The sequence below is a fragment of the Dromiciops gliroides genome, chromosome 6, assembly GCF_019393635.1.
Source record: "Dromiciops gliroides isolate mDroGli1 chromosome 6, mDroGli1.pri, whole genome shotgun sequence".
Taxonomy (NCBI): Eukaryota; Metazoa; Chordata; class Mammalia; order Microbiotheria; family Microbiotheriidae; genus Dromiciops; species Dromiciops gliroides.
In genome coordinates this window covers 22,851,991-22,876,239 of record NC_057866.1, presented here as the reverse complement: position 1 = coordinate 22,876,239, position 24,249 = coordinate 22,851,991, and the positions used below count along the sequence as shown (strand labels likewise).

The 24,249-nt window shown below is 44.6% G+C and overlaps 1 protein-coding gene across 13 annotated transcripts in view; it reads right to left on the bottom strand.

The window, feature by feature from the left end:
• The window catches only part of AGBL2 (AGBL carboxypeptidase 2), a 74,002-nt gene that overhangs the window by 25,429 nt on the left and 24,324 nt on the right, over positions 1-24,249 (bottom strand). For all 13 annotated transcript variants that reach the window (XM_043973355.1, XM_043973359.1, XM_043973357.1 and 10 more), the window contains exons 9-14: positions 23,319-24,101; positions 21,753-21,909; positions 19,541-19,667; positions 18,451-18,551; positions 8,291-8,409; positions 4,917-4,983 (exon numbers count right to left, since the gene is read on the bottom strand). In XM_043973355.1, coding sequence (XP_043829290.1) covers positions 4,917-4,983; positions 8,291-8,409; positions 18,451-18,551; positions 19,541-19,667; positions 21,753-21,909; positions 23,319-24,101 — 1,354 coding nt within the window. The remainder of the gene's footprint in view (positions 1-4,916; positions 4,984-8,290; positions 8,410-18,450; positions 18,552-19,540; positions 19,668-21,752; positions 21,910-23,318; positions 24,102-24,249) is intronic.

Here is a 24,249-nt window from a genome sequence, read left to right as displayed (position 1 = left end):
TATTCCTAGCCTATTAGCCCCTAGCAACAGGCCTTGTCCTATCCTAGGATAACCCCTATCCAATTTACCTCCTGTGGAAATTAAAACCCACATAAGCCTTTTCTTTTTATTCCTTTGAGGAGTCTCTGTGCTGTGGGTGGACTCCCTTGTTGGAGAACTTAATAAACCCTTGTTCTTAAATTTATGGTACTGGGTTTGGGTTCTGGTCTTGGTTTTGAGCTCATACTTCTGGTTCTGGTTTGTTGTGGCACCAACAATTTTACCCACAGTTTAGACATATGTAAAATCTTACATTTGACTTCAAAAACTTGCTACCATTAGTATAAGGTAGTAGCTGCATGGCAAATCTGAAAAAGATCTTGGGATGGGGGCAGCTAGGTGGTGCAGTGGATAAAGCACCGGCCCTGGATTCAGGAGCCAAATTTAAATATTTGAAGGGCTATCACATGGAGCAGGAATCACACCATTTTCTGCTTGGCCTCAGAGGTCAGGACTCAGAATAGTGGGTGGGGGTAATGACAAGGAAGTTTTTGGCTTGATGTCAGTGTTGGGAGTAAGGTGAGGCCATGGTGAGGTGCAGCTGCCCCTCACAGAAGGAAGGAAGGGCCCAAAAGGAGTGCATCCTTTCTGCAGCTCCACTCCCTGGTGTTATGGAAGGAAACAACTTCCCAACAGTTAGAATGACCCCAGAATGGAACATGCCACCTCTTACTCAAAGACTTTGGAGGGGGGGGCAATGAGAATTAAGTGATTTGCCCAGGGTCACACAGCTAGTAAGTGTCAAGTGTCTGAGGCTGAATTTGAACTCAGGTCCTCCTGAATCCAGGGCCAGTGCTTTATCCACTGTGCCACTTAGCTGCCCCCACTCAAAGACTTCTGACAAAGGCTGGATGACAGCTTGTGGGGAGTATTGTGAAGGGGAGTCTGAAGTACCTTCCAACTCTTGAAATTCTTTGATTCTGAGGAGACTATAGGTAAAGATATAACAGGGTTCTGAGATGTGGAGAAGGGGAGATGGCAGAACTCATGATCGATGGTCTCAATCTCAGGCAAGGAGTGAGATGAGGGATGGGCTGGCACCAGAGTTGGGGGCCTTAGGAGGAAAAGGTTTGGAATAATCTCTTTGGAGAGTGTAATAGAGAATTAATCAAGAGAAAAATAGAAGGCTTGCTGTGCTTCCCTCGGGGGCCTTATTAGAATGGCTACTTTTATTTTTTTTTTGAGGCAATTGGGGTTAAGTGACTTGCCCAGGGTCACACAGCTAGTAAGTGTTGAGTGTCTGAGGCCAGATTTTTGAACTTAGGTCCTCCTGACTCCAGGGCCAGTGCTCTATCCACTGTGCCACCTACCTGCCCCAGAAAGGTTACTTTTAGAGTCAAGACTATGAAGGGAGAAAAGGGAGACAAGAACAAAGGGGATGGTTTGGGAGAAGAGTAAGGAATATAATTTAGCCGTCAGGGTGAGTACAAAAGATAGGCAGAGGGAGAGCAGGGAGGACATGAGACTGTGATCAGACAGGAGATTTTCACAGACTAAGATGTTGGAGATGAAACAGTTTCAGGAGATGGTGAAATTTAAAGCACGCCCACTGGAAGTCATGGGAGAAGGCTCATCCCTGAATCCCAAGGCTGAGACAGGGTGGGATTGTTAATGGAGTTGGGGCAAAGACTATAGCTATGGACCGGGTATTGAGGAATGAAGAAGAGTAGCTTCCAGGTCCACAGATAAGAGCAATAAAGATCTGGATGGAGATAGGATCAGATGGTGTGAACTTCAAAGGAACAAAGCTGTGCTGAGAGATGATCACGGAGGAGGGCTAGAAGCAGGGAGTTTGACCTGTGGACTGCAGAGTGCTGTGGGCAGCAGTGAGCGCTGCAGAGGGCGGCCAGGGCTATAGCGCCTTCAGGAGAGAGTGAGGTTTCAGGGATGGTCAGATTCAAGGAGTATGAGAGGAAGAGGTTGAGCAGATGGGACACATCAGGCTTTTAGTAAACGTGAGCTGACTGACAGAACAGTACAAGGGTTCCACGTGGCCCAACGGAAAGGAAATGCAGTGGGAGGATGGCTGGCCAAGGTGGCTTGGATTGAGCATGCCAGGAGGGGAAGACGGGGAGAGGATTTTCACCAATGCCAACAGCAGCTCTGAACGACAGGGATTGGAAGAGCAGCAGGTCCGCATTTACTTGCTAGAGGGCAGATCAAGGATGGAAAAGTTTGTAGACTAAACCATTCCAAGGTTCTAATGGGAACAGATTATACGTGGGAAGAAGCATCTGTCTGAGCCAGCCCAGGCCAGTTTCATGGTCTGTTAAATGGAAACCAAACTTTCCTCAAAGAGAAGTTGGAAGAGGGGCAGCTAGGTGGCACAGTGGATAGAGCACTGGCCCTGGAGTCAGGAGCACCTGAGTTCAAATCTGGCCTCAGACACTTGACACTTACTATCTGTGTGACCTTGGGCAAGTCACTTAACCCCAGCTGCCTCCAAAGGAAAAAAGAGAGAGAGAGAGAAATTGGGAGAATAAACTGGGATGAGAGATGAGAGACGTGTTGGGGGGAGAGGGAGTTATTGGGGCCATCGGACCCACTGGGGTAGAATGGAAACCCCAAGAGGCCAAGGAGTGTTTGGGTTGTTCTTTGTGTTCCCTTTGCTCTGCACAGTGCCTTGTGCATAAAGGGAGTTTAATAAATGCTTCTTAAATTTGTTTGTTGAATTTCTTACCAACCAAGAGCTGGAGAAATAGAATCGCAGTGTTTCAGAACTGACAGGCAGGTTTCCAGTCCAACACATACTCAAACAAAAATCCCCTCTAGAACATAACTGACAAACAGTCCTTTGGTATTTGTCTGATGACCTCCAGGTAGGCCAAACTGACTACTCTCAAGGCTGCCCAGTTACTATGTGCCAGGCCCGAGCTAAGGCTGGGGAGTCAAAGGAGGGCAAGGAGCTCATGGTCTCATGGGGAGAATCCACACAAAACAACGCTATACCAATAAGCTCCAGACTGTGAGTGAGAGATGATCAATCAAAGGGGAGGCGTGAATATCAGGGGGCTGGGAAAGGCCTCTGGTATAAAGGGGGCTTGGCCCTGAGCCTTGTAGGGAAGCCAGGAGGGGAAGGCAGGCATTCCAGGCCTGGGGGCAGCCAGAGGGAGTGTTTTTCCCACTTCTGGAAAGCTTTTCCTCAGACCAGGCCTGGGGATCCACCTGTGCAGGTTTTATAGAACAGACAGTAATGGCCACATTCTTTCTGTATGGGGCTCTAGAGCTTACAAGGCTCAAGCCGAATCAGGTTGTCCTTGGTCCCAGAAGGTAGAAGTTATGGACAGACTGGCTTAGGCTGATGTGACAAAACACCTATTCACGATGAGCACCATCCCAGGGGGTGATGGGCAAGTGGGTTATTGGTCAGGTGTGTTGTCGAGGGGATGCTTGTTCAGGTACAGATTGGAGCAGGTGGCCTCGGACGGCCTCCTGTGATCTGGTGGGGCTCCACAGTGATGACTTTATTTGACTTTTGAACCATCTAATGCTGTAGTGTTTCAGAAACTATAAAGCTAGCCTGTTGCTCTCAGATCTCACTTTCCATGTGAAGAAGCATATTACAAAACATTTTAGTTCAAATGACAATATTAAGTAATAAACGTTTATCAAGTCTAAAGCTCTCTCCAGATTTTGCCCTCTTTCTCTCAGGCCTAACCTGTCTTTTAGGAAAGGATGACAAAGGTGACTCTAGAATGTCTTGTATTAGACATATCCAAAGACATGAGGGGACTCTGCTATTTTGGACATCTCTCTTTGTAAGTTAGAAATACTTGGATTTAAAATAAAGATCAATTAATGAAAATTATGCTGTTAGACTTGTACCTAAATGCAGAGTACAGTATTAAGATTTTCTTGATTATGTAAAAAATTTGAGGAAAGTCTACAAAAAAGCAAAACTATCTGAAAAGGCTAAAATTAAGCATTTAAAAATATAGATGGGGGGCAGCTGGCACAGTGGATAGAGCACCGGCCCTGGATTCAGGAGTTCCTGAGTTCAAATCCGGCCTCAGACACTTGACACTTACTAGCTGTGTGACCCTGGGCAAGTCACTTAACCCCCATTGCCCCGCCAAAAAAAAATATAGATATATAGATATATAGATGGAAAGAGTGAAGGCTTTAAAACAAATTCGGAAATGTGTCATTTTTTCATGGCTCATATCACAAAATAGAATTTCTTACTTCCCCTAAAATGTCCCCGTGGGACCAGAGATCATTTGGGAGGGCCTGGGTTTGGGACAAGGATCCCATCATCTTTGCTCCGTCCTTGTCCTTGGGACATGACCCCTTGGGGTCCCTCTCTCCTCCTCTGTGACACTGTTCTTTCTCATTCTCCTTTCCTACCTCCTCATCCATTCCCTTCCTCCCTGCCCCAGGTGTGGATGCTCTCCAAAGCCCCATGTCCCTGGCCATTCACCCTTCCTTCTATCTACCTGGCTCTTCTCATCCCTACCTGCCAGCTCGACATTTCCACCTGCCTGTGCCACAGGTGTTTAAAATTTTAAAGGTTCAAAATGAAACTCTGAATCCTCTCCCCAAACCCGCCTCTCTCACGAACTTCACTTATTTCTGAATGAATGAAAGGATGGAAGTGATAAGGTTGGAGCTGCCAACTTTGGGATCCAATAAGTCTGTACTTTCCTTGTGATAGGTGATGATGGATTCAAATATCGACTCTTATTGGCCTCCTGAATGTTTAAAAATAAATGGCAAAGCAAACTCTCTGTGTTCAGATTAGAAATAAGGGGATTATAATTTCTTCTCTTGTAAGTATGTCTTAGGAACATGAGGGAAAACCACTTCCAAAAGGTAGTCTCACACAGGCCTCGGGTCCAGTCTACAGCAGTGACTGATGCTATTACTGCGGCTCTTACCTTATCTGCCATATCCAGTAAATGAACAGGAAGCCCATCTGAGAGGGAGCTGTCTGAACCACTTGTGCTGTTTCAGAAAAAAAAATCACGAGCGTTATTTGTAATCTCCCCAGACAGAATAACACTTGCAGATTCTCTACAGTATGACTCCTTTACTGTTCATTGTTCTCCTCTCTTTTCTACTACTCAGGAATCTTCGAACACCCCAGAGACACAATCGGAACTTTGGGCCCTTCCAGGCTCATGGATGACAGAGCTGGAAGGGCCCAAGCAGAGCAGATGTGCCAAACTCCCTGCCAGCTGCTGTGACTGAAGAACTTCCCTGGTACTGTTACCCAAACCAGATGAAAATGTAATCGGGAAAAGTTTACAAAATAAATACAACATAGATAATGTTAATTTGTGGTTTTCCAAAAACTGAGGGGCACTGAAGAGAAGCCACCCAATTTGTAACTTGGTCCTCTGATTCCAAATGCAAAGCTTTTTCTACTGGCCACATCCCTTCATGCACAGATGCTGAGGGATGGACAGATCAGAATCTCATGCTGTGAACACTCCCTGTGAGGTGGTGTGTAGTGTGGCATAGCGCATTTAGAGAGGCAGAGGATATGGGACCCCAAGGCAGTGAAGCCAGGGGTGGACCTTCGGCAGGCCCTATTGCCCCGCCCCGCCAACATCTAGGTACTCTGGGGGTATCAGCTCCCTCTACCTGACGTCGACCAATCTGAATTCTCTTCAGTCACCTTTGCTACTCGCGGGGGTGGGGGTTTCCTAGGGATTCAGCTTATCTTCCCCTTAGCCTTTTACCCTGGGGCAGCAGCCTAAGAGTGAATCCCCAGGCTGCAGCATCCCCAGGTCCCTACCAGCCCTCTGGTCCTGGTGTCTTTTACAAATCCCGTGGCCCCAGGGGTATTGGAAAGAAGCTGAAGAAAGCTCATAAACAGCACAGACATGGCGAGCCTTCTCCTAGCACAGATTCTAAGTGAATCCTGGGCCCTCCTCCCCGCAAAGTCCCATCATTCCGGCTCTCCCAGCAAGCCTTGGCTGCTAAATTTTGCTGGAAGAAGACAGCCTATAGTCCCAACCCCAGCTCCTTCCAAATTGTGTGGTGAAGGTAAGAAAAGGATCCCCACTGACTGAAGAAGTCCCTTTCTCTACCTCCTAGATCCAGTCTCTGGAGAATACTCCTTTCTGAAGACGTCCTTTCAACTATATACTGATGATCATTTTAGGATCTGGAAAAGGCAATTTTAAAAAATGCCTTTTGGAATTTGGGTGGGAGAAGGGGAAGAACATAGTGTAGCATAACCATTGAAGCTAGGCTGGGAATGGTAGTCTGATAATAACAGAGCTTCATGGGGTGTGGGAACTACATTTCCCAGTAGACTTTGCAGTCTATTCATAATAATGTGAACATCATTTTGGAAGCTTGCCTCTTAGTGAGCTCTTTTCACCCCAGTCATTTTTAGGCATTATTCTGTTTCACTGTTTTTCTCCAGAAAGCTGTTTATCTCATTTAAGGGAAGAAAAAACCAAAACACTGCGCTTAAAAGTCACAGGAGGCCTGGGTTGGAATCCTGCCTCTGACACTGACTAGTTGTGTGACTATGAGCAAATCACAAAATTTCTTTGAAACTGTTTCCTCATCCATAAAATGGTACCCTAATAACTAACACCAATCTCAAGGAGTTGTTGGAAGGAACAAAGAAGCAGATGTGTGTAAAGTGCTTTATAAATCCTGATGTGCTCCATAACCGTTCTCTCTTCTCATTATTGCTGGCAACGCTACTGGGGCAGCAGATTGACCTAAGAAACATCTATGGCCCCAGAGACACATGGGTAATTTGGAATCAGGTTTCACCGGGGAGTTCCCCACGCCACAGGAACCCTCCAAAGGGAGCAGGAAGCCCCCTCAGGGCCCTGATAATCCTCAAGACAATGTTGGTCCCAATATTTCTTCAGTAACTAATGGTAATGCTGACAATTATAGCTCTTCTCTCTGTGGCTATCCTCCTGGATCCCTGGTGCACACAAACCTCTAGTAGTAGACCACCCTCTTTTCATTGCTTCTCCATTAAGAAGACAGATCCTTTCATTCTTGAGCAAGCCCCTAAGGTTTCTTCCATGAGACAGTCTGACTGTTTTTTCTCATTACAGATTAGAGAAAGAACATACTAAAACTAATTTCTAATCATGCCGATTCGTATTTGGATCCATTTAAAACCCTGCCATCCCCATTTCCTTCAGGATGTGAGTGAATTAGAATGCAAATATCCCTTCTGATCATTTCCTTTTTAGACCCCCCCCATTATGATTTTTGCTGAACTTACACATATCTTCCTATTTTCTTATTATGATTGGATAAAACTGAGAACTACGTCCCATACCCTACAGACCACTATCTTTAACATAACAACTCACATCTGTACAGTATTTATAAGTTGACCTAGCTCTTTTCTCACCACAGTCTCATGTTTTAGGTTATGTTTGAATGTTCTTCTCATCTGACAAGTGAGGGAACTGAGGATGAGAGGGATTCCACGTTTGGCCCAGTCCCTTAACCAGTGAGTGTTGGAGCTGGGGAATCCTGGTCTTTTCATTCTAATACCCGGAGAGTTGTTTCCACTTGCCCATGCTGATCTTATCAATGATAGAGTCATAAAATGAAAAAAACTAGCTCTTTCTTTTCTTATTTGTGAGAAGGGATTGGGATGGATGATGTTCAAAGTCCTTCCTAGTCTGACCATTCTAAGTTTCTATGATTCTCCTTTTTAGCTCCTCAGCAAGGCAATATAAGGAACATGGGAGGAAAACCTTTCCCATTCTCTTCCCTCTTCCCCACTGCCCCCAAGATTAAGCCCTTTGTTCCCTCAGCCATTGGCTGGCAGCCTGTGCAGCCTTGGTTAATGATTTTCTGAGCGCCTCTAGAAGAGGGAACATGGGAAGTGAACATTTGTGGCATTCTCTCAGAGAATGCCAACCCACACACTGCAAGCTCTGCCCCAGCTGGGATTGTGTCCAGCTGTGCTTGGGAACTTGTACATTTGCACCAAGGTGCTTTGCTAGGCAGAGAGGGGAGAGTAACATCTCCTTCTCGAATAAGTCTATGGAACAAGCCTTTGGGTGGTGATGGTGGTGGGAGTGGAGGTGGGGGGAGGTTTGAGGAAGTTTTACTCCTAATCTATAGGCTGAGGAACTTGGGTAATGAATTCTTAACAGCACCCTGGAATTCTCCAATTCTCCTTCCCCAATACATGTGAAATGGCTCCTTAGTGTTTTCTTGAATTCCAGGCTCCTATTTTGACTAAGAGTCAAGGTAATATGATAGAAATAGAAATAAATGCTCATTTGTTTCTGGTGATGGAATACATTACCTAGATTCGATGTCAGACAAGGAGATGTCACTCCAATTGCCATCCAAGTCCATTTCCTGTCCAAGTTCTGAGAATTTCTTATAGATTTCCTCTTTAAGCTCTGTTAAACACTTCATGAACTATGGGACAGAAGGCAATACAACTGAATGGGATGTGTGTAAGGCTCTTTGCAAACTTCAAAACACTAAAAATGCAAGTTATTATCATTATTATTATTTTCCAGGAGTTATAAAAAAGAGTTGTTTTTAGAAACTTGGAAAAATATCAGGGCTTCAATCAGCCCTTTGATGAATCCTTTCACAGGTTTTTCCTGGAAATAAAGTCATGCCAGCATTTTGGACCATGGTTATTCAGTTACTTATCAAACCAAGAGTACTAGAGTTACTGAAAAGGTAGCCAGAGTGAAAGAACAAAGGAAAGAGTGGCCAATCCAGATTTCATCAGATGACAAAACTATGTAGCTAATCTTCATTCAATACTTAATTTTGTTAATATTTTTACCAGCACCTTTCATACAGATCATAGCCTTGTCTGAACAGTCTTCAAGGGTCTCTGTGGACAAAAAATGCATTCCCCCTGATTCCGAGGTGGTCTTTTTTTCATTAGCTGGTATCTCAATTTCACTGCTATGACTCACCTAAGTTTGAGGTGCTGATGTATGAATTTCTAAATTAAAAAATAGGCTAGGGGACAGCTAGGTAGTGCAGTGGATAAAGCACTGGCCTTGGATTCAGGAGGACCTGAGTTCAAAGCCAGCCTCGGACACTTGACACTTACTAGCTGTGTGACCCTAGGCAAGTCACTTAACCCTCATTGCCCTGCAAAAAAAAACAAAACCAAAACCAAAAAACAGGCTAAGGAACAGTTCTATTATTATGTTTTGCATCACATTTATAGATGCCATACATTTATATATGTATATAATGGATTATAATGTACACATACATATAATGTAATATCATACATTTATATATGTATATAATGTATAACATACACATATATGTGTGTGTGCATACATGTATATATATTTGTGTATATGTGTGTGTATATATGTATATATGAGACATTTACAGAAAGTGAGGTGGCACAGCGAATAAAACACTGGGCCTACAGTCAGGAAGACCTGAGTTAAAAATATGGTCTCTGTGTGACCCTAGGCAAGTCACTTAACTTCTGTCTGCCTTCATATCCTTAACTGTAAAATGGAGATAATAGTTATTTCTTCCACATTGCAACTTTCCCCACCATGGTTTCAATATATCATGGGTTGGCATAAGAAATTAAATGGGATTTTTTTTGAGTTTTATGGAAATCTCAGACAACACGCAAAGGCCAGCAGACGACACAGAACCTATGACCATACACCTAATCTAAAGTTTATGATAAGGTACTGTAAATAACCCACAAAAGGAAATGAAAATCAGACTTCTTCTCTGGCACAAAGGTGGGGCCAAAAAATTTTACACAGATTTTCCAGATCACCAGGGTGGGGGTGGAGTGGTGGGGTAGTGCTGGTGTTGACGGGGTGGGTATGGGGGTGGGGTGTCATGCCCCTGACCCCTGTGATATGGAAGGGATAACGGTAATAGTACCTGCCTCTCAGGGTGGTTGTGAGGATGAACTAGATAATATCTGTAAAGCCCTTAGTACAGTGCCCAGCATATAGCAGATGCCTCATAAATGAGTATTCCCTTTCCATTTACTTATTTTATGATGGAAGTACAAGTACAACACCCATTTGGCGAACTTTCCTAGGCAGAAGAAACATTTGTATTGAGTATGTTTTCAGAAAGTTTTCATGGTATTATCATATCATGAGGCACTGACTCATCCGAGCGAGCAAATATTTGGACTGCACAAGCAGCTGCAGCTTTCCTCTTTGTTTCTTTGGGTCATTAGAACAATTAATTTATGAGTACGTTTTTTAAAAGGACACTTTTTGCATTATTTAGGCATTCTTTGGTGCAACACAAACTTCTCTTCTCAGATACAACTAGTCTGACTTCCAAACATCATGGACATCACCCAAACAGCGATGCCATCGCCATGGTATCCACCCACCATGGCCTTTCAGGCACGCGTGTGACACTTGGAATGTTTTTGATGTAGGAGGCCGAAAGGGGTTAACAGAAAAACCTAAAGTCCAAGCTCTAATTCAGATATCACCCCTGAAAGGGATTCAGACCCGTTAATGGATGCTAGGTTCTCTTACCCACATAAATCAGTACCCATAATGGGAACATAGGGAGCCAGGCTATGAAGACCTTAAACTATAACAATGATACACTGACAGGGTATAGAAATTCTAATGAAAAATGAAGATATTTTGAAACTAGCCATGGGAATCAGAAAGAGACATGTGTAGAAAAGGCCAAATTTATCCCCAGATTTACCTTATGACGTGTAAACCCCAAAAACACACCTCCACAGAAAAAGATACCTGCCTTGGGGGTTGGTTTAGAACCCCTGGAACTCCAAAGTAGGATAAGCCCTCCCCTGTACTTCCCTAAGGTGGAGATTATTATAATAAGACTGATAATCAATTTATCTATACCATAAATATAACTATTTTTCCTTTCACTATTTGAGAGATACCTCTCTACTATCCCTGTGTTCACTCATAGTATTGCAATAAAACTTGGGAAACTGAGTCACTGAGTCTTGTAATTCTTTTGGGACAACTCTCTATCAATTTGACCCTTAATTCCATTCCACATCATTTTGAGAGGATGAGGGAAAAGTTGAAGAGAAGGAAATGGGGCGGCTAGGTGGCGCAGTGGATAAAGCACCGGCCCTGGATTCAGGAGTTCCTGAGTTCAAATCCGGCTTCAGACACTTGACACTTACTGACTGTGTGACCCTGGGCAAGTCGCTTAACCCCCATTGCCCCGCCAAAAAAAAAAAAAAAAAGAGAGAGAGAGAAGGAAACAACGTGGGTGCCTTGAGAAGAGGGGGCTCGGCTAAAATTCTGCCTTTTTAGCCTGAACAGTAGTTGGTGTAGACCTCAGTGGTATTGATGTTCTTGAATGGAAACATCTGGTGGAATCCCCAATGGGGTCTTTATTAGCCTTTAGCCATCTCATGATCATACTGAGCATGTGGCTATGAGGGGTGGGCTGGGAGTCCTGTGTCATGATGCTGAGTTAAATTTTCTGGAATGGAAGGCCAGACAACTTCTCCGTGACGGCTGCTCTGACCCCCCCCCCATATTTGTATTTGTACATATGTACATGTGTATATATGTATATGTGTATGCATGTGTGTATCCACCCATCCTAATTGGTTCTGTCATGATCAAATAACCAATAATAATGTTGACCAAAGGTGGATCCAATTCAATTTGTTGTCATTCTGGTTTATCCAAGATCACAAACTGTAAGATAGAGGGTTGGATTAGATGATCTTCAAGGTCCTTTCCAGCTCATAAATTCTGTGATTATTCTATCCTATTGATACAGTAAGATCCAAAGTCCTCCCCACCTTCACTCCCCAAGGGTGTTCTATTGTAATCTGTCTTCCTTATCTGTTAGGAGTTAATGATTTCCTTTGACCCACAGTTGCTTGTAGCCTCATCAATTTGCTTGTCTCACATGGAACAAGTTTTGGGGTTTTTTCTTGTAACATTTGCAAATGTTTAGCGCCCTTCCCGGCCAAGATAATAGCAGCTTTTGTCAAGGTCATTCTCAGAATATTTCTTAGTGTCCAAGTTAACAGGCTGAGAATTGCTACTTCCCAATGCCACTGACCAATTTTCATCCTTAGATTATAGGAACTCGCCCATCACAGGTTTTGCCACAAACAGCCTTCTGAGGTCACTGAGAGTCATTACTGTCTACCAAGGCTGAGTTACCCCAAAGACCAAATATGAGTGTGTAAAAGACTATCTATGAGTTAGGCATGTGAGCCTTCAGAGACAGTGTCTATGAGCTTGGGCACAAGGCCAATCACCATGTGATTTTTAAGATCACTTGAAGAGGGCAGCTAGGTGGCTCAGTGGATAGAGCACCGGCCCTGGAGTCAGGAGTACCTGAGTTCAAATCTGGCCTCAGACACTTAACACTTACTAGCTGTGTGACCCTGGGCAAGTCACTTAACCCCAACTGCCTCACTAAAAAATAAAAATTAAAAAAAAAAAAAGATCACTTGAAGAAAGAGGGCCTTCCTGAAAAGGTCCTATGAGAAGCAGAGTCTATGTGATCTCTATATGGTCTATATGGTCCAGAGAGATACAGTCTACAATTTTCTTGCTGCCTTAGATTTGTTTTTTCACCCTAACCTGGAGAGTGGTATTTTATTAGTGTGGAGGAGGCTAGTGAAGGAACAGACTCCTCAACTGGAATGAAACCTGCTGAGGCGGCCTCAACAGCATTCCTCCCCCTGCCCTCGTTCTTCATCCAAGCCCTGGCTGGCCGTAATTCAAATCCTTCAAACCCCACTAAAATCTATGTGACTTGTGAGTCTGGTTTTATTTTCGTTTTATTTTTTTTGGGGGGGGGCGGGTCAATGAGGGTTAAGTGACTTGTCCAGGGTCACACAGCCCCTCCCCCACCTGGGCCACTGCTACTCAAGCCTACCTCCTGGTTCTCAGCAGGGGTGTAAAATCCAAGTTCTGACTAATCCATTGTTGGTGGAGCTATGAACTTATCCAACCGTTCTAGAGAGCAATTTGGAATTATGCCCAAAGGGCAATAAAGCTGTGCATACCCTTTGACCCAGCAATACCACTTTTGGGTCTTTTCCCCAAAGAAATCATGGAAAGGGGAAAGGGACCCACATGTACAAAAATATTTATAGCTGCTCTTTACGTGGTAGCAAGGAATTAGAAGTTGAGGGGGTGCCCATCAATTGGGGAATGGCTGGACAAGTTGTGGTATATGAATACAATGGAATACTATTGTGCTGTAAGAAATGATGAGCAGGAGGAGTTCAGAGAAACCTGGAGGGTCTTGCATGGGCTGATGATGAGTGAGATGAGCAGAACCAGAAGAACATTGTACACAGTATCATCAACATTGAGTGTTGATCTACTGTGATGGACTATATTCTTCTCACCAATGCAAAGGTACAGAAGAGTTCCAGGGAACTCATGATAGAAGAGGATCTCCAAATCCAAGAAAAAAAAAAAAAGAACTGTGGAGTATAGATGCTGAATGAACCATACTATTTCTTGTGTTTTTGATGCTGTTGTTTTTTTTCTATTTTGAGGTTTTTCATCATTGCTCTGATTTTTTCTCTTATAACATGACTAATGCAGACATATGTTTAATGTTATTATGTGTATATATATATATATATATATATATATAACCTATATCAGATTACCTGCTGTCTAGGGGAGGGGGGAAGGGAGGGGAGGGAGGGGGAAAAATCTGAAATTGTAAAGCTTGTATAAACAAAAGTTGAGAACTATCTTTACATGTAACAGAAAAAAATAAAATACTTTATTAATTAAAAAAAATCCAAGTTCTGCCATGACCATATTTTAATTATGCTGGTTTTTAGATTATAGACATTGAGTCCATTGGTGGGTTCATCCTCATAGCCTTTCTAGTTTGATTGTACCTGGCAGAGTTTGTATTCCACTGACAGAGTCTTCAAGAACCTAGGACCATGAAAATTAAAACACCAGCAAATTCTGAAAACAAAATTCCCCTCTAAGAATGATACCTTATGTCTTTAATACTTTTGGGGTGACTACACATGAAATTGGGAACTGTGGAACAGAAGAACTAGTGGGAAGAACACTGGACTTGGATTCGAAAAACCTTGGTTCAGATCTGTTTCCATCATGTCCTCCCTGTGGGATCTCTGGGATCGTCTTTTCTCATCTCTGGGGTTCAGTTTCCTCTTTTATTAACTGAGAGGGTTGAGCTTGACTTCTTTGGTCCAATCTAACTCTAAATTCTAGTGTGCATATAACAATACAAATCCTTTTTCTTTTTATGTACTTGATAACATCATGAAACACGATCGTTTCTACGTACACAGAAGAGAAAAAGCAGATTGTGCATGTGGTTGTGTCTCTGTTATGATGGCTTATATTTTTTTTTAAAAAGGACATACCACCTTCAACAGGTTAGTTTTAAAGCTGCCCTGCTTGTCTCTGTTATCTTCTTATATATGTTTTTTTTGTTGTTTTTTTGTTTTTAGTGAGGCAATTGGGGTTAAGTGACTTGCCCAGGGTCACACAGCTAGTAAGTGTTAAGTGTCTGAGGCCGGATTTGAACTCAGGTACTCCTGACTCCAGGGCCAGTGCTCTATCTACTGCGCCACCTAGCTGCCCCTTCTGTTATCTTCTTAACCTCCGGCTCGCTTCTGTACATTTTTTATTTGTATGAGCTCTATGATGGCCCTCTTTCATTCTCTCTTTCTCTTTGCTTAGCATTCCCATTGCTAGTCTCCCTCTCTGAATCCCCACTACTTTTCCCCAAGCTGATTTGTTTAAAAAAAAAAAATCCTCCATTACAACAAATAAGCACAATCACAAAATGAATCTGCACATTAGCCATGACCTCTCTGGCAGATGGTAGGAACAGGCTTCATCACAGGTTTCCTGGAGTCGTGGTTGGTTATTACATTAATTAGAGGCCCTAATTCTTTTAAAATTATTTTTCTTTACAGTGTTGTAGTTATTGTGTAAATTGTTTTTCTGGTATTGCTCACTTCATTCTTCATCAGTTCATATAAGTCTTTCCCCATTCTCTGAATCCATCTGCAATAATATCCCATTACATTCACATACTATAATTTGCTCAACCATTCCTCAATGGATGGGCATTCACTCAGTTTTTACTTTGTTGCTAGAACAAAAACTGCTACTATAAATATTTGTGCATATAATTCTTTTCCATCCGTCCTCAATCTCCTTGGGGTGTGGTGGTGGTGGATTGAATGGTATGCATAGTTCACTAACTTCTGGAGCATAGTTCCACATTGCTTTCCAGATCAGCCAGGCCAATTCATAGTACCACCAACACTATACAGCTCTATAGTATACAATATACACCAGCATTATACAGCTACTATTTTCATATAACGACAGCATAAATCCTCCTTGGATGCCTTGAAATGGTGAGGAGGTAACTCAGGTTTCTCATACCCATTCCAGAAGGCTACAAGCTCTGGTAGGGCCTATGAAGGTGAAAAGGCTGCTTCCACAGGCTCTATCCTATATGCGCCTTTACACCAAGGCAAGCCAAGCAGAATGATTCTGGCTGTGAGTGCTCAAAGCCTGCCTCCTAAGAGGTGAATGGGCTGACGTCTGTGTCAGTGCCGAGGACTTATGCTGAAGACATGACCCCAGGAACTCTGAGCGAAAATCGACCATGGCTCCACATGCTTTCCTCGCACTCTCTTCTTGATTCTGTAGACTGGCTTTTGAATTCATCACTCAGCTGCCCCAGGCAGTGGCCTCTTCTCAGTCATCATGCTGTCTGTCCTCTCCATCTACCCCTCTGTAGCCTTGGACACTAGAGGCCACCCTCTCCTCTCTAGGTTTCTGTGACCCTGCTCAGCCACGGCAGATGGCGGGCTTAGTTTTGGACATGGTGAGCTGTTGGAGTTAGAGAAACACTCACAAGGCAGTTGGAGATGTTCTACAGGCACAATGTGGGGCTGGAGAGAAAAATCTGAAGTCCGCTCTATTATAGCCATGAGAAGCAAAGCATTGGGAAGGGCTGGCAGAGAATGGGGGAGGGCCACAGACTGCCCTGAGACACACATGCTCATGATGGCAGAAGAAAGATGAACCAGGGAAAGAGACGAGCTAGAACAGCACCTGCCGTTTGGGAAATCCAATGCAAAATGAAATTTCCTGGTAACATATAATTCATCAAGTAGGGTGTGTGTTACCCAAGCCCTTTTGATTATGCAGTTTTCAGGTCTTTGGGGCCTAACAACTGTCCTGATCTGACACATGGTGAGCTGTGAAAAGCTTCCAGATGGGAGGGTGGGGTTTCATCATGGCGGGGGCAGCCTTGGGAATTGTTTTCCTTTTTCAAGAAATGGTAAGTAGGCATAGGCAACAGCCTGCCATCTTGCACCCAGTTACAGATGGAAGAGAGAAAAAAATCATGGAGCAGAGAAAGAGCTCACTTGGGGTTGCTCTCTGCAGTAGAAAAGCTATTCATAGGGAAATACTCTTCTTTGAAGTGAGAGAAGGGGAGGGACAGAGGATTGAACTTCCTCTGGGATGGATACCTCATCTTTCAATGACCCAGAGTGCTGATGATCATTACATAGAATTATGATTTTCATGGCAGTTTCTGGAGTTCCCTGTCTCCTCTACTCCTCTCTCAACAAGTCAGATAAACCAGGAAACAGTGTTCAGTAAACAGTGACCTTCCAGGTCATGGGCCTTAGAGTAAGAGGCCAAGATGGAACCCTGCCACTACTCATTACCACCAAGATGAGGAGCCCTTTCGCCTCCCTGTGCTCCAGTTTCCTCATCTGTAACCTAAGAATGTTGGACTAAAAGACCTGGATCCCAGGGTTTTGCTCCTTCTCACCTCTAGGCTTTCTTTCATCAAGATCCCCCTGCCTGGAGCGCCCTTCCTTTCCCAACTGACTCAGCCTTCCTTGCCCTCTCAGCTCCAGGGCATCTGACTTCCTCTTGAAAGTCATTCTAACCAACTCTGGTCTTCCCTTCTTCTGAATGCCCACAGCTCTAGCTATGAGAGAGGGAGAGAGAGAGAGAGGGAGGAAGGGAGGGGGAGAAAGAGGGAGGGAGGGAAGAAGGGAGGGGGAGAAAGAGGAAGGGAGGGAGGGGGAGAGAGAGGGAGGGAGGGAGGGAGGGAGGGAGGGAGGGGGAGAGAGGGAGGGAGGGAGGGGGAGAGAGAGAGGGAGGGATATTTAAGTGACTTTTCACATCACTGCCACTTGCCAACACTTACCCTAGAATCTCAGAATCTTCTTCTTCAACAAAGAAATACAGTGTGGGGAACCAAACCTGGGTGTGATGAGAGCGGCCTTCCTTCACACCCATGGCCCCGCTACCAATCACTTGTGGAGAGGCAAGAACAAGACTTCACTTGCTCCCGGCACTGACCAGAGTTCTGATATCCTTCAACGTCTCCATTATGTGATTATGGTCAGTGCGTGACTTGTTCTCTTGCTTCTTTCGAGTCACTCTGTCTCAGTTCATACGAGTCTCCCCAAATTTCTTTCAATTCTTCATAACTGTCTTTTCTCACAGTGCAATGATATTCTATCATGGCCAGACCCTACAATTTATTCAGCCATTCCCCAACTGAGGAGCAGCCCCCTTGTTTCAAATTTTTGCTTCTGAGAAAGTGCTGCTAACAATATTTCTGAGATCTTTTATTTTGACTTTGAGCAAATTGGGAGATGTATGTATGAATGTATGCACACATGCATGTACACACACACGTGCATGTGTGCACTAAGTACAAACAACACACATTTGTATTATATGTAATGTGTGTGTATGTGTGCCCAGGCACTTGTATCACTGCACAGTTCTAGGTTTGGTCAGCTAATTAAAGCACACTCCTAGGAGAGGTAAAACAGCACATAGTATCATAAACTTCTATTAAGTGTCTGGTGCAGGCACAGCACCGTGCTCAGTGCTGAAGGAGCTACTAGGTTGAGGCAAGATGTGGCTCCGCCCTTACTGAACTTAAAGTAATCAGTAATGGGGGTGGGGAGTGGGAGGGTATGAAAACAACATGGAGGGGCAGCTAGATGGTGCAGTGGATAGAGCACTGGCCCTGGATTCAGGAGTACCTGAGTTCAAATCTGACCTCAGACACTTAACACTTGCTAGCTGTGTGACCCTGGGCAAGTCACTTAACCCCAATTGCCTCACCAAAAAAACCCAAAAAAACCCAACATGGAGCCTCTCCCTACTTAAGTATCACTGGGTTTGAGTCTTTGGTTATATCGTGAGACTAATGTTTAGGATCATTTCATGGTTCAATGTTTGGAGTAAGCTTAGCATGAGATTTTCTCAATGCCTAGGCCTGTACGGAACAGCCTGAAGTTGGCTGCCTCAAAAGTGAGTCAGTGAAGAAAACAGAGATCTTTGGATTATGGGAACAGAAAGCAGCTCTAGTGAGCATTCTCACTGCTCATCAAAGCCTTTACGTTTAGAACCAGAGCCTCCCTTTCCGACTATGGACTGAATAAGAAGAGCTTTTTACCTTGGTGCGGTCAGGATCGCAGAAATCAAGGAGTGTGTCACAGACATGATAACCGAGGGATTTCAGGTCCTCAGTGTTAAAATGAGTATCCCTTTTCTTCCCTGGAGAAAACCATGAACATCCATGATAAGAAAAAAATTTTTTTTTAAAAATCTGGATGGTACAGAAGCAATCTGATAATTCCTCTTTTAAAATACTTTTCTCCCTATTTCTCCTGCCACCTATGTCACTGCTCGTTATCAGTCTCTTTTGTTGATTCAGAGAATTAAAATCAAACAGAAAGAGGGGATGTTAATGCATACAGAAAGATCTGTGTGGGCTGCAGACTGGGTTTTAAAAGGTGAAAATGCTTGTGTTTTGTTGCAATTTTGTTTATTTTGTTCATGATTTCCCAATTACATTTTCATCTGGATTGGGCTATACGAATGAGCCCTCAGATTGAGATCCTGGCCCCTCAGTGTGGCTGCTGTTTTCCTGTGCTCTGTCCCAGGCCCCTCACTCTTCTTCTTCCATACTCATTCTCCAGCTGATCCCAACATGACCCCATGAGTTTCATTATCATCTTGATGCCAATCACTCCCAAATCATTAAATCCACATCCAGTATCTCTCCTGAGTTTTAATCCTATTGCCAATTGCCTAGTAGACATTTCAAACTGGACATCCTTGGAACATCTTTTAAAAATACCACTGAGGGCAGCTAGGTGGCGCAGTGGATAAAGCACCAGCCCTGGATTCAGGAAGGCCTTAGTTCAAATCCAACCTCAGACACTTGACACTAGCTGTGTGACCCTGGGCAAGTCACTTAACCCTCATTGCCCCAAAGGGAAAAATACCACCCCTAAGTACAAAATATCATATTCTCCCAAAAATGCAGTATTTTTTTCACTTTGGATCAGGCCAAATATTACCTAAAATAGGAAGCCCGTGTTTCCTTGTTATTATCACTGTCAGTTCAAGTCACAGGCAGATGGTGAAGCATTTTTTTAGGTCAAAGTAACTGAATAACCTTGAAAAAATGAACATCTTTACAAAGTCTCTGACTTGGCCTGCCCTTGTACTGTTGGAATGCTGCCCAAAGGAGTTCTTACCTAATGTTGACCCTCCAAAGGTTGACTCCATAGTGTAGCTGTTCAGGATTCCCATACGCCACATCACAACCCGTCCAGTCCCTTCTTTGCATTTGTGGACTTTAAAATTACAGCTCCGGAAGGAGAACTGAGGAGAAATCCAACCCCTCGGTTAGTGGCCATCTAAATGTCAAGAAGACTCAGCACCAGTTGTTTTGGTCTTTCCATTTTGAATTCTGACATACTTATGGGAATACGGACCCTTCTAGGATATTCTGAAGATTTTTTTACATCACCAGAGATGTATCACTACTTTTTCTGCTTTGATTATGTGACTCCCCTTCCCCAAAAAGAAAGCTCCTTATTGTCATTCAAGACTCTCCTTGGGCTCCACTGTGTCTCCCAAGGCATCTGCCACCACTCCATACATGGCCTCACTGGTCAGCCCCTCTGGCCTACTCACATCTACCCCTGAGAGTGTCCTGTACGTAGCCACCATTGTGAATGACTTCTGCCCTTTCCCACCAACCTAATGCCATTCCACCCTAGCCCAACTCTGACTTCTTCAGTGACAGTGTTCCTGACTATGCCAGCCTTTGATGAGACCTTGTCTATAAGCTGTTCTATAGAATATTCTATATAATTAATTCTCTGTATCCACTGATTTGCTCAGCACAGTGTGTTGAACTCTGCATAGAATCATAGGACTTGGTACCATTTTATACCATGAAGAGACCATTGAAATTGTAGTCACAAGGGGCAGCTAGGTGGCGCAGTGGATAGAGCACCGGCCCTGGATTCAGGAGGACCTGAGTTCAAATCCGGCCTCAGACACTTAACACTTACTAGCTGTGTGACCCTGGGCAAGTCACTTAACCCCAATAGCCTTACCGAAAAAAACAAAACAAAACAAAACGAAATTGTAGTCACAGAATCCCAGAATCTTAGGGACCACAGCAGGCACTCAGTCCAATCTAGACCTGTAAACAATCATCACCATGAAATATGGGCCAAGTGGACACCTAGCCTCTTCTCCATGACTTCAAGGACGGGAAATCTGTCCCACCTTGAGGCAAGCCATTCGTCCTATTCCTCCCTAGCACTATTGGATCAGCTGAAAAGCTTCCCTGACATCAGGTCTGAATGAGCCTTTCTGTAGCATCTACCCATTGCCTCTGGTTCTGCCCTTTGGGGCAAAAAAGGGGAAGAAATCTCATGCTTCTCCGATGTGAGTACCTGTCGATTTCCCTGGTGAGAACAGCAGGCACTACGCCAGTTCACATGATGAGATAATTTTATATAGGAGGTCTATACCATTCAAAGGCATCTTCCATTCTAACCAGTTACTTGTCAAATATCTATTATTGTGGTTATTCCTTCAACTGACACAAACGACAGCCCCTCCAGAGACCTCAATAAGTGGCCTCCGTGAGAAGTGGTGGTCAAAAATCATGGGAACAAGCCCTGTCCAGGTCAGCTAGCCTGGGTCTTGGGTGACAGATACAGAATCCATTGCCAGGCCTGTTCTCTAGACCTTTTTGGACTTCTGGGCCTGCTCAAGTTTGTGGTACAACTGTGAAGGCTTCCAGGGGGTCACCTCACCAGGACAAAACATCAGATTGGGTATTTAGTAGAGGCTCAACCAAGTGTTTCCTTCTCCTCCCGGATATCCAGTGCAGATCCCGAGAAGCTCTAAAGAATTGGGCTCTCCCTTTCAAACTGTCATAGATTATGATCATGTGCACGCCCCTCAGCGGCAGAGTTGCTTCTAAAGCGCACTATGCATGTTTTATTTTCCAAAGCCTCTCTTGTCAAGCTTCTGAGCCACCTTTTCGTTCTTTGTGAGCTGGAGGCAGGTACCAGGGTGTTTCATGTTTTATGACCATATGAGGATTGTGGCTGATCTCTTGTGCTATCATCCCTTCTTCTGGTGCCATACAGAGGCTAGGTGTAAGGTCGGGCTCTTTACCTATGGAAAGGTTGAACATCTGGCCCAAGAGAAGTGGCCACTGTGATTCTTGGAAACTCACTTGGAAACCCTCTTCTAACCCCTAAAAAAGTTTTTGCTGGGACTTATACTTCTAACAGGATAGTCCATGAAATGTAGAAGCAGCAAGGTCAGAAACCCTGTGGAGGGAACAGAGTTTTCTTATCACAAGGCTTAAAGCTGAAAGGGGCCTCAAAAATCGCCTCGGTTCTAAGGAGGGAGCAGAAGAGTCATTCCCGTGCTTACCTTGTCTGGGGCGTTTTTGCTCAGCATTAAAGGGAAGACTCGCTCATGAAGCCACTGCTTGCGGTTGGTGCTGTTACAGCCGTACAGGAAGATGTTGTTTTTGCGACTGTGCCCATGGAAATCACAGTAGAGCAGGACCTCCCGCTCTTCAAGGACTCTAGGGAATCAAGGCCTCATCAGACGAAGGCCCGGGGCTCTCGACTTGGCCCCGGCCCCTTTTAGTATTGTGCATCTGTCAGAACGTGCCATCTGCCCACCTCCATCTCTAACTCTGGGGAACGCCTTGCACATTCTAGCCTCTTCATAAGTAATTACTGAATTAAATTGGGGTGGCCCTGATCACCTCCCTCACCTTTCCAGAAACTACCAGGGACTGACATGAGTCAATGACAAAAATACTTACTGAATTCTTTGTGCTGGATGCTATGTTAAGGGATAGTTAGACAACCATACAAAGAGAGACCATTCCTACCTTGAAGGAATTTACATCCTAATATGGAAGAGAGCACATATAAGAGAGCTGTGGCCAGGAAGGAAGTACTGGCCTAGGGTGTCACGAAGATGGTGAGTGGATTTATGTGACAGACCCTTTTCAGAAGTAATGATATGAACTTGAAGTCCTATGCTCTGAGCTAGAGTGGGAAGGAAGCTGAGAGGTGGGGTGGAGCTGGGGGAATGGCATATTAAATGCATTGATAACAAAAACGGAATAAGCATTTAATGTGTGCAAAGCATGGTGCTAGGTGCTATGGGAAGACATTAAAAAAAGGTAAGACTGGGTGGCTAGGTGGCGCAGTGGATAGAGCACTGGCCCTGGATTCAGGAGGACCCAAGTTCAAATCCGACCTCAGACACTTGACACTTACTAGCTGTGTGACCCTAGGCAAGTCACTTAACCCTCACTGTCCCACCAAAAAAAAAAAAAGATAAGATAATTGTTGCTCTCATGGAATTTACAATCCAGTCAGAGGTATGATTGTTACAGATACCTGCAGTGTGAAGGAATACACACTAAGCACATCAGGGAGATGGCGTATGCCTGGGCCCAAACGCCAATGACATACAAGGCAAACACATCTGCTAACTATCCCTGGTCCATGGCTGGCTCCTGCCCACCACTGAAGGCCATTCGTATGTCCCGTTCCCTCTGTCCGAAATGCTCACCTGCATCATGCCCATGAGTCCTTTCCACCCTCCCCAGACCCTGGACTGGCTAATGAGGCCGTCCACCTGACATGAGCACCACGTTCCCTCCATCCCTTCTCTACACATACAGTTGGTGTATAGGCATTCTCATTTCATCTGGCCACTTGATCACAGACACCCCGAGCAAAGGGACTTATAGGTATTGCTTCCTGGGCAAAACCAGAACTGCCCCATATGGTGTGCTCTGGGCAAGGCATAGCTCAGTAATTTTGGCCGACTACTCCATCGCCCCTGCTTGGGGCTCTCAGGGCACAATGTGGGGCAGGCTGACAGTGTCTCATCAAAGTCGGCTTTCTTTTATCCACCAATGGGATCGTTCTTACAACTGAGAGACCCACAGAAAACTCCTGTCCTCCTCACCTCTTGATCATATTCCTGGTGTGCCAAATACAAGGGAAAGACTCTTTCAGAATGGTCTTGTAATGTCTATTCAGGTCCCTGCCTGCCAACGAGCAGCGGTAATTGCCCACAATCACGCCATCGGGATTGAGCATGGGAACCACCTTAAAGATGAAGATGTCTCTGAGGAGATGGGCATCGGGGGAGTCTCCGAGGATGAAGTCTAGGAATCCCTTCATCATCCAGGAGCCATTGCTCTCCCCAGGGTGGACTCTGGCGCTCAGAATGACCGCTTTCTTGGCGGCAGCTATTTCCGAGTTCTTGGATGGGTTGGTGATGGTAAGCAGATAGACAGTATTGCCCGCAAGGCTTCTGCACAGAGTTCTGAGCTTGCAGAACTGAGACTGGATGGGATTGTTGGCCACTGTCAGCAAGTAGTACTGCAGATCTGTGTACGTGTAAGGGTAGAAGTGAGCAAAGTAGCAGGTGTCCTGGTCATGTGGAAACCGAACTGTCCATGTGAGGCAATAGAAGGTGGGATGCCCCTCCTCCGCACCTTTCTTGTAGTACTTGATCTCCTCTCCCGCTCGCCTCCAGCCGATGCTCTGGGTGCGGGCATCCACCTCGGAGTACAAGAGAGGCTTCATCCCAATGGTGTAAAGGCTCTTGGGCTTTAGCAGGTTGACGATGGTGAAGCGATACGTGATTTCTTTTCTGGTGTTCTGGACTCGGAAATAAAACCACTGTGTGTGCTTGTTGGTGTAGAGATCAGTTCGCAGAGTGAGTTCATACTCATAGGTGTCTCTGCAAGGGAAAAAACCAAAGAAGGTCTAACTCCAAGGGGGTTAGTTAGGTGACTTAACTATGGTCACACATCCAGGAAGGGGCAGGGGTGAGATCTGAACCCAAGTTTTCCTGACTCTAAGTCCTCTATTCTGGCTACTGCTCTACA